This window comes from Euprymna scolopes, chromosome 44, assembly GCF_053919585.1.
Source record: "Euprymna scolopes isolate OS-2025 chromosome 44, ASM5391958v1, whole genome shotgun sequence".
Taxonomy (NCBI): Eukaryota; Metazoa; Mollusca; class Cephalopoda; order Sepiida; family Sepiolidae; genus Euprymna; species Euprymna scolopes.
In genome coordinates this window covers 35,660,055-35,671,320 of record NC_136525.1, presented here as the reverse complement: position 1 = coordinate 35,671,320, position 11,266 = coordinate 35,660,055, and the positions used below count along the sequence as shown (strand labels likewise).

General features: G+C 35.0%; 1 protein-coding gene across 1 annotated transcript; it reads right to left on the bottom strand.

The window, feature by feature from the left end:
- Nucleotides 1–443: 443 nt before the first annotated feature.
- LOC145268789 (uncharacterized) lies at nucleotides 444–10,632 on the bottom strand. Its single transcript, XM_080124404.1, has 2 exons — nucleotides 10,423–10,632; nucleotides 444–1,376 (listed from the first exon to the last, which is right to left on the bottom strand). Exon 2 carries the CDS (start codon nucleotides 1,357–1,359, stop codon nucleotides 511–513), a length of 849 nt encoding a protein of 282 aa, XP_079980530.1. The 5' UTR covers nucleotides 1,360–1,376; nucleotides 10,423–10,632; the 3' UTR covers nucleotides 444–510.
- Between the last annotated feature and the right edge of the window lie 634 nt (nucleotides 10,633–11,266).

The window sequence follows — 11,266 nt, the reverse complement described above, 5'->3', positions numbered from 1 at the left end:
AAAATTTAAATGTAATGCAAACAAACATTTCTCTACTCTACTCACCACAGTCCCCTGTTAGACACAGTCCCAAATAGTAGCCTTATGTTACAAGTGCCAAATATTCTCTGATGAACTCATAGTACTTGTGCCATCTCGACGTACATATCCCGACTAACCCGATATGCAGCAAAATCTCACCCCTTAACCGTTGAGATCTCTAGATGCCGGAAAGCCTTCTACTTTAATGGTTTCTTGTCTCGGACTGCTAAACGTTGGAATCCCCTTTCCTGTTTCCTGCTTCCCTGACTGTACTAACGTGCAAAAGTTTAAATGTAATATGAACAAACATCTCTTTACGCTACTCACCATAATCCCCTGTTATGCACGATCCCAAATGGTAACCTCTTAAATTACAAGTGGCAATATACATTGTTTAGAGTTAACAAGAGTAAAAAATGATGTATAAATATTGATTTTTTTTAAGATCATCTTTTATTTTAAAATAAAAAATCATTGGCAAAGAAAAGTTCAAAACATTTGATAATCGTTATAGTTTCGATCAAAGTTATCCATATAGTGACCCTGCATGTCCATTGAGGGTCCTTGCATGTCCATCTGATAGCCAGACATGTCCATCCATCTCTCTGGGTAGTTCATGTAACGGCCGAAAGAGTAATTATTATAGCTACCCGGGTAGTTCATACCTCTGCCGAAATTGTAGCTGCCGTTCGAGAACGGGTTCACGTAGCGGCCATAGTTGTCCATCCAGCGACCCTCCATATCCATCTGATAGCCTGACATATCCATCCATCTCTCTGGGTAGCGACTGTGCCAAAACCACTGATGATTACCGTGTCTATTGTGACCCATTTGGTTGAACGGGCTACAGTGGCGTCCCTGCATGTCCATCCAGCGTCCTTGCATGTCCATCTGGTAGTTGGACATGTCCATTCGTCTGTCCGGGTGAAACATGTTACGGTTGTATGAGTACCCGGGATAGTTACCTTGCCTGTTGTGACTCCATTGGGTAAACGGGCTGCAGTACCGACCCTGCATGTCCATCCAGCGTCCGTACATGTCCATTTGATAATTCGACATGTCCATGTACCTCTCGGGGTTATCCATATATCCACTATAGCGCTGGCCATCCATGTATGATCCGTGTCCATACATAGATTTTCCATAGTAACGATCATGGTCGTTAAATCTACTTCCAGAGAAGTCATAGAATCTCGGATCGACGATTCTTCCTTGGGAGTCCATGTATCTTCCTTGAAAGTCCATGGTCATTCTGGACATTGGTTCCATCATACCCCGGTATTTGTTTCCGTACATATGGGAGTACATTGGGCGATGGCGGGAAAAATATCGGTTCATGATGGAAACAGTAAAACCTGAAAATAAATAAATAAATAAATAGTAATAAACAGAATAACTGAAAGATCAAAATTATCACCCTTAATAATCAATAATAATAATAATAATAATAATAGTTAATAATAATAATAATAATAATTAATAATTAATATTAATATTAATAATAATAATTAATAATAATATATTAATAATAATAATAATTAATAATTAATATTAATAATAATAATTAACAATTAATAATAATTAATAATAATAATTAATAATTAATAATAATAATTAATATTAATATTAATAATAATAATAATAATAATTAATAATAATAATTAATAATAATAATAATAATAATTAATAATAATAATAAATAATAATTAATATTATTATTAATAATAATAATAATTAATAATAATAATAATAATAATAATAATTACCAAGAAAAAGAAACGATTCCTAAAAAGAAAAAGAGGAATAGATGATCTAGTATACATAGACCAAAACAAATAAAAATAAAATATAGAAAAAAAAACAACAGTGCCGTGGTATAGATCGATTACAAGAAAGCCTACAACAGAATCCCTGAAGCATGAATAATAGAATGCTTGAAGATGTACAAAATACCAAGCAAGATAATCAATTTGACTTGAATTGAAAATATAACAGAGATAAAAACACAAAATACTTCCTCGGTGATTATTTATCACCGCTACCGTTCATCATAGCCATTATGCCCCTCAACAATATACTAAGGCAACACCAAGCTGGATGCACGTTTATTAACACAGAGGAAAGAATAAACAACCTAATGTATATGAACGACCTGATATTTTCACAAGAAACAATATGGAACTAGGGATGCTTATAATTTTTTTTTTTACATTTTCACCCCAAACAAGGCACATTGCCACTTTGGTATAGGGGGCTACTACCAGGGACAGCAACTACTGGGGCACTATGTTGGGATTTGGGCAGCAAGATGTCGGTTCACGTTGCACTTGAACTTCTGCATGTCAGTACAGTTAGAGAAGCAGGGACCTGGAATGGAATTCCAGAGTCTAGCGGTTCTGGGGAAGAAACTACAGGAGTAGAAATATCTATTACATCTAGGGATCTCTACTGTGTTGGGGTGGGATTTAGCTGCCTGTCGGGTTTGTCGAGGGGGTCTACGTCGTGGGGGTACAAGTGTCTGCAGTTCGTCAGAGCATTCACCATTAAAATACTTGTAGAACAGGCAGAGGGATGCAATGTTTCGTCGATGGGACAGAGGCTGAAGCTTAGATGCCAGTTCAGGGCCTATCAGATTGGCGACTACATCCAGAATCTTCAAATGGAATTCGGTATGGAAAAATGCACACTGCTAGTTATAAGAGGAAGGCTGGAGACAACGGGAGATATGGAAATACGTACGTATTTGGGGATGAGAACACCAGGCGAACATGACAACTACAAATATTTGGGAGTTTTGTATAGAGATTATTATCGCGTGGTATACCATGAGCTTAGTTTTTATTGAGAGATTTTTATTTTTGACGAAGTGCTTTATCAGTTTTCCGAATGCTTTGTAAGTGAAGCCAATGCGGCTTTCAATTTCATTCTCAATTGAACAAGTTTTGATATTGTACTTCTGAGATATGGAAAATTATCTACTAGCTTGATATAAGTGCTATTTCTGTGATGTTGGGGGGCTGTTTGTACTAGTAATTTTATTTTTCCAGTATTAACAGTTAGTCTGAAGCGCTGTAAGGTTGCTGTAAAGTTGTTACGGATCTACCTTGGAGTTTCAAAGTGCTGCTTTGTCATCTGCGTATAGGAGCACACGTGTGTGTTTTGTTATGTGTTTATATCTACTTGTATATTTTTACATATCCGCGTATGTGTTTTTATGTATTTGTATAGGTGCGTTGAACTCCCATTACGTTAACTCTCTCTGTTCATACGCAATAAATAAGACGGGCCAAAGGTTCTTCGCATAGCATAAGTGTCATCAGATGGTTAAGCTGACCAAATTTGAGAAACTTCTGAGCGACCGGTCTTCGAAGATGAGAAAAAAGAACTATCAAGCCTGTGCAAAATTTTTCGGTTTTAGAAGGAGTATTTTAAACCATTGTAATTTACAAGGATCCTTTCACAAGTTAGGCCTACTTTTTAACTAAAAAAAAATAAAACGTTAAAGAGCTAAAGAGACAGAAGTAGTACCATTTAAAACGAACGACCTTTTGTATTTATATAGTCACCACCATTCTAAATGCCCTTTTGCTAGCCTGTTTTGATGACTTTGATAAGTCTGGAGTGCGCTTTGTCACTCATACTTCTGTTGACACTCTTAAATCGACGAACCCATCTCACTGCACTGATATCAATTGCACTGACTTCTTAAATGTTCGATAGGCGTTAATATTTAACTTTTTCTGCGTGGAGGAATTCAATGACGTACGTCTTCGTTTGAGGCCTGTCCATGACATGGGTTGCTTTCTGAGAGTCTCACACTGTCAATATCTGCAACACAGAGATGAAATATTCAGTTCATGAATGCCTCAGTTCAACTATCATAGCAATGCAATCTTCTCTGATCCACTCGGGTGGAATAAAATAGGTGGCATTACTTTTGGAACGTCCTCGTATTTTATTACTAAAAAATATCACCATGATTAATTTATAACTTTTTCCTGCAGATTTTTAAAGCATCATTCATATTTTTCTGAAATATTCTCAGCATTGTTGACCCGGAAACGACTTTCTGTAGCCAATAGAAATGAGTCGACTTTCATCATGATAATGCTCGTCTTCAACCAACACTACTGACCAAAGATCTCCTATAAAAATTTAATTGGGAAATTTGTCTCCATCCTGCATATTCTCGTATGATCACTCATTTCGAGGATGACAAAACGATTTTGATGGCCTTGGGTTAGAGGACGATATTGAACATGACTGAGGTTCATAGTGTTACATATTAAGGCTCTGCAGACGACAGCGGCTATGTTTGATAGTCTTATAGATTTCAAGTGTTTCCATGAAGTTGTAAATATCGATGACCGATTGAACTAATGTACAATGTTATTGAAAAACAATAACATAAAAAGGTTACAATAAAAAATCACCTCAGAATGTAGGTTAAATAAAAATAAAATGATACAAAGAGTTTAAAGACAGGATGTAACATAAACAAAGGGATTATCTAGATTTACCTTTAACAAAACAAAGTAATGTTAACAATAATCAAGGACTTTGGAATTTAGTTTAAATCCAGTCAGAATAAACATTTACATCAAACAGTACACATTAGGAATAATCTTTTTACGTAAAGTACTTAATTAACTAAGAAACGGTTATGATATATTCACGTAAATAGCAATAGAAGTGTCGACTTGAATATGTGTCAACACACGTACACACACAAACGAACAAAGACGTATATTTTATAACTATAGTGAAGCGGCCACATTATACATACATCACAGAGACACGCGTGGATGTTCGTATATATACACACACTAGACGATACAGTTTGTAGGCATTTAAAGAGACACTTCGACTTCGTTAGTATAATGCTCCCTATCTTGGGTTTAGCATATTGGAAAGTGATATACAAATTACCATTAGCGTATTAAGCGATGCTCTTTGTGTAAACAAATTGAGCTTAGGTATTTGGACAATGTCAAAACATTCCAGCAGCCAAATAGCGCCACAGTTAGAAGCTCCGGCTATCGTTTGGACGGTCGGGTTTCGATCCTGGCTTAAGGTGTGCTTGCCTAGCCGACACAGAGAAACAGTACTGTATGTGGATGACTATAATGCTCCTTATCTTGGGTTGAACATATTGGAAAGTGATATACAAATTACCATTAGCATATTAAGAAATGCTCTTTGTGTAAACAAATTTAGCTTAGGTATTTGGACAATGTCAAAACTTTGTTAATTCACTGCCCGCAAAGCAGCAGCCAAATAGCGCAACGGTTTCTATCCTTGAGGTAGTTGCTTGTTTGACCGCACTGATGAGCTGTGAAACAGCGAAACAGTACTGTATGTGAATGACTATATATATATATATATATATATATATATATATATATATATATATATATATATATAATTTGCAGAATGTGAGAGAATATATAATTATTTCCACAGCCAGATAATGTCGCTGCTCACAAGAGCAAAGAAAAGCAACAAACCGGAAGTCCAAGACTCATCAGTTAGACAAATCCGAACTCGGGATTTGAAATCCGAGCCTCTTGCATGCTAGGCGAGCACTCTACCAACTGAACAAACACGCCACACACACAAGAATGCCTATTAACTTATACAGATCAAGCAACCCGCGGCATAAATCTGGCAGTGGCATGAACCTACCTCATACCGAACAAGGGACGTGGTCATCCAACCAGCTACAACCCGAGCTGACGTCTCACAAGTAGGAATTTTATACTCGTAAGGACGGCGTCATCACGACAAGCTAACCTAGTGCTGATAGATTTTTAGTTTTACTATTAGTTTAAAATCAATAAATATTTACTGAAGGATTTTGTTTTAAACAAAATAAAATCAAACAAGAATCATTTTTAGCATTGGAAAATGGGCAGAAAGTTTACCGATTTCGATATCGATTCCGATACCCCCAAAAGCTCGATTTTTCCGATTCTGATTCTGATTAACCGTCCAAACACAAATATATGCGAGATGGATGAGCAGTAAGAGGCTTAGGCTCATTACCGTGGGGTCCCGATCTCGAATCTCGCTGGATTCAGCCACTCTGATGAGTCGTAGATGACGAAACACGTGTCAGTGGATAATTATATTTAAAAAATAATATATATGCCGCTCCCCATGTGGGGATATACAAATTGGTTGAAGGGAACATTCCCAACTCGCATTTAGGTAAAAATGCGCTTGCGTAAATAATTGAATTCATTCAAACGTATCGCAACCCCCCCAAAAAAAAACATTTCCCCCTCTCTCTTTCACTCACTCTCTCTCTCTCTCTTTCTTTATATATATATATATATATATATATATATATATATATTTATATATATATATATATATTTATATTTATATAGTAAGTTATAAAATATATATGGCGATTAAGCTACACTGAATATTCCGCGTTTCATTCATTCTAGAACTCTTCAGGATTATGCACATAAGCCTGAAGAGTCCTAGAGTGAATGAAACTCGGGATATTCAGTGTAGCTTAATCGCCATATATATTTTATAACTTACTAACTAGCTCTACCTACGTATTGAGCACTTTTCAAGTAAATACTTAAAGTTTAGGCATAAATTTATACTTTCGTATATTAATTTTATGTGAGTAAATGAAGTAGTTTATATATATATATATATATATATATATATATATATATATATATATATATATATATATATATATATATATATATATAACTTGTTTTATTTAGATACCCGCTATGGCAATACGTATGTATGCACACCACACTTTATGTCAATATTTATATTAAAACCTATGAATTTTGCAAGCGAGGTATTTATAAGTTCCTTGATAGATAGAATCAAATGATAGAGAGAAAAGGTCGGTATTGTTTTGAATACAAGGTTTTTTTTTACATCGGAAAAACTTTTGCACCGAAGTGATAAATAAAAATTTTAAATTAAAAAAATAAAATTGGTCGAGACATTTCGACAATATACCGTCCTACCCTTAAAGTTTCCTCTAATGTATCACGTGATTCTGATCAACTGTCATTTCTTGAAATAATTATTCTTTCATTCCAATTTTTCATGTCTGTAAAAGTTTAGCTAGAACTAGAACTGAAACCTGTCTGCAAATGTTTAAGTGATTATTATTATTATTATTATTATTATTATTATTATTATTATTATTATTATTATTATTATTATTGAATCACATGAGCTCTCGCACAGGTCATCAAAGATCTCTCCTTGAAAACAACCTATGGTGTTCCCTGGAAGCTGAATTACAAGTCTCACCAGATTTCTAATGCAAATAATTTTGTATTGCTTGCGATTGATTTCTTGTTGGCAGCGGCTATTAGTCTTCACTGGAATTTGAGTGGCAATAAGCCTCCCCAAGGTCCCATTTATCTTCGCACTTATCCAGCGGAGATCTGGTCACTACTCTCTACTCGGTCTTTCCTTCCCTTTTGACTCTACTTGGCTGTTTGGTCTCACTTTTTTGTGGAGGGGGCAGTGATGTTGCAATAGAGGAGGGGGTTATTATTATTATTATTATTATTAGTAGTAGTAGTAGTAGTAGTAGTAGTAGTAGTCTTTTGTATTCTTTCGATTTTTGTAATAATCCTTTGTGTGTAAAAATCAAAAACATTAACGAGTGTTCCATATGTATCACGAACATGCTCGATTCTTCGTTAGATCATCTTCAGTTGGCAAAAACAAATGGAGAAGCAGGAGAAAATACGAGAATTCCCCCCCCCCAAAAAAAAACAGCCAAGAACGAAGATATGTAGTTAGACGTCAAACAACAAATCCATCAACTAACAATGAATAACGATACGTATGAAGCAGTAGCAACATACTAAAATGCTTAACGTAACGCAATTAATCTCGTGACGTTAATTATGACATCATGAAATTTAACATTTTTTTCGGAACCGTTTGTTGTTTAAAGATCTTGCAACTTCATACACCGTGTTCTCATTTTTTTTTTTTTGTAATTCTTATAAATAGAGGTTAAAACTTAATTAAAGCTTATAAATAGAGGTTAAAACTTAATTAAAGCTTATAAATAGAGGTTAAAACTTAATTAAAGCTTAGTCGTGGCGGTATAGATTTATGATTTATGTCATATCTTAAAGCATCAATTTAAAAGTAAGCGATTATCGAAAAACAAATAAAATGAATGGGTAAACATTATCAATCGCGTCGGAAATGATTTTAAATGGTTGAAATACAGTAATAGTGAGAATTTGTATTTCGAATGGTTGCCAGCAGCTTGTTCGTTTGTTTGTTTTTATTTTTTTTGTTTTTTTTTTTTTCTATAATAGTTGATTCTGGACGAACATAAACACCTCGTCTCATTACCGTCCTTAACAAATTAGACCATCAAACGTGTAGGGAAGTATAATCGATAGTAAGATTCTGTCTTTTTTAATTTTAGTGTGAATTATTGCCGTCAGCGGAACACCATTTTTACTCGACAGCTAATCCCACTTTTAAAATTATATTCATACTAGCAGGTGGCACGGCGTTGCCCGGTCGTAAAATACGCATAAATATAATATTTTAATTAATGCAGAATTTATTATAAACAGAAATACCCTAGGTATTAAACGAAACGTTAAATTCCTTTAAAAAGTAAAGTAAAAAAAAAACAACAAAAAAAAACGGAAAGAATCTGAGACATGCGCATGCGCATGCGAATATTATGTTTTTTTTTATTCTAAACACTTCACTTCTCGTAAGTAAAAAAAAAAACAATACTCGAAATGAGATCGAAACCAAAACTAAAGACAGTGAGTCAAATACGATAACCATTAGACTAGCTTGACACAATCTATAAAAAGTTTACAAACATCGTGAAAGAGATGACAAATAAGTAAAAATTCGATAACCCACCAAGAACGAATTTTTCAATATTAACTCATTAGCAGCCCCTTTTTCCGGATAAAAACCGATTAAATGTTTTTTTACATGTCAGCTTACCCTATTCAATTTCAAGTATGTAGATTAAGCAGTCGTTGGGTATATAGGTTGAGAAGTATCCTCACACATGCATTCTCACTTTAATAGATATATAGGTTTGTATTCACGCAATTGAGAATTAGTGGCTAATTAATAGGGAGATCTTAATTGAGAAATTGTGCAGTGAGATGTTTGTTTACATTACATTTGAATGCATTTTTGTATAATCAGAGAAAGAAAGATCAAGAATAGAATCTCAAAGTCAAGCAGATCGATGATAAACGTCTTCCGGTATTTCAGGAACTTTACAGTAAAGAGGTGGGATTTTGCAGCTCTGATGTTGATCTGAGGTATTTAGGTTTTGTGAGAACATTCCGTTGCACTACTTGTAAGATAAGCACGAAAATGCAACATTGCGATAATGGGACCTACTGAAACTTTGAATGCAGTGTGGAACCTATTAGATTAGAAGTCCTTAAATATCCCTAATCGTTGAGACTGAAGGACAAGAAAATGTCAAAGATTTTGTAGGGTGTACAGCCGTAAAAGGGAGTGAAAAAAGAAAAAAAGAAGCTAAAAAGTTAGACAAAAAAAAAGGCTAGAGTATCTAGAGTACTCTACAGGGAAGGGGTGGAGTTTTGCTGTTTATCGGGTAGATTTGAGGTTCCATTGCATTGAAGTGCTTGTAAAAAAAAAACAGGGATTCAACGTCGCGACGATGGGACAGCCTGGGGCATGGGAGATAATGATGCCCAAATAAGAAATCCTTAAAATATCATAGCTATTGAGCCCAAAGGCCGAGAAAATGTCAAAACATTGTAGAGTAACCTAGTTGCTAAGAGAATTAAAAAAGGAAATAGCAAGGTGAATATTTTCTTTGCAAGAAAAAGATTACTTGTGTATCTTAAGTGAAGGGTGCTGTTTATGTTATGTTTAAGATGAGGGAGGAGATTCCGTTATAAAACAAGGATGGGCATGTGACGATAAGACTGCAATTTGGGAGACAGTGTTGACTTATTCGATCGATGCCTCCGTTCAGTCTCGAAAGATAAAGGGCAGTTGCGCGTGTAATTGTGAGGCAAGGATTGCGCAATCACCAACCACACCTCTCCTGAATCGACATTGTTTGGGTCTAGTGGCAAGAAGACCAGGACGACTGGAAACAATGCCGAAATAAGCGGAGAGCACATACAGCACCTGGAAGTCCCAAATGGTTACCCATTTAGTACTGACCAGGTGCAACGTTGCTTAACTTCTGTGATCCAGCGGGAACCGGTGTGTCAACGTGCTTATGCCGTATTATGACTTATTCGAGTAGCTGTTATTAAGATAGCCATAATAGGTGTACACGAAGGTCTAAAAAAAATGTTAAAACATTGCAAAGTATCATGCGGCAAAAAAAAAAAAAAAGTGCAAATAGTTTCTTACCCGAGCAAGTGACGAAGAGAGCGGAAATGTCGGATACTGGTTGGAAACGGTGTGTGCCTTCACAAACGGTTCGTTTCTTAATCGTCCTTATATAAGGAACACTTCAAAGTTGATCACTCTCATATTCAATGAAGGAATTAATTTCTATACCATGCTTTGCTTTTAATTGCCTTGCCAGTCGAGCTATAATGGCGACATTTTACTAATTGCAAATCAAGAACCGGATTCCTTCGCGATAAAAAAGCTAAGAACAAGAGAGGGCGTTTCACAGACTTATGGGGATCTAAGGATACCAGTAAATCTTGACAAGAATATACTTTATTAGTCATTATATTTATCTGTCCACACACATTTAACTGCCATCTACGCACATGCATACATATATTCATACATATATGCATACATACGCATGTACCTCTATATAGAGTTAGTTACGTCTTCTCCCTTACACCCTGTCTGTTTCTTACTCTCTGTATATATATATATATATATATATATATATATATATATATATATATATATATATATATATAAATGAAATTGTCTGTGTCTGTGTGCATACATTTCCCTACCAAACTACTCCGCCAATTTTCAGTCTACAGACACGAGATTTGACATAATAGGGTATTCAGATTTGAGAAAATCTTTTTAATTGATTTTCGGTAAGAAATTTGGCTGTCACGAGGTCAAAGTTCAACGATTTGACCTTTTTAAAACTGTATCAAACTCCTCCGACAATTTTGTGTCAAAACACTTGAAATTTTAGATGTAGGTTACTTGGACATGGATCAAACTTTTTAATTTGATTTAAGCCCCAAAAAATAAATATTAAGAGTCAAAATTA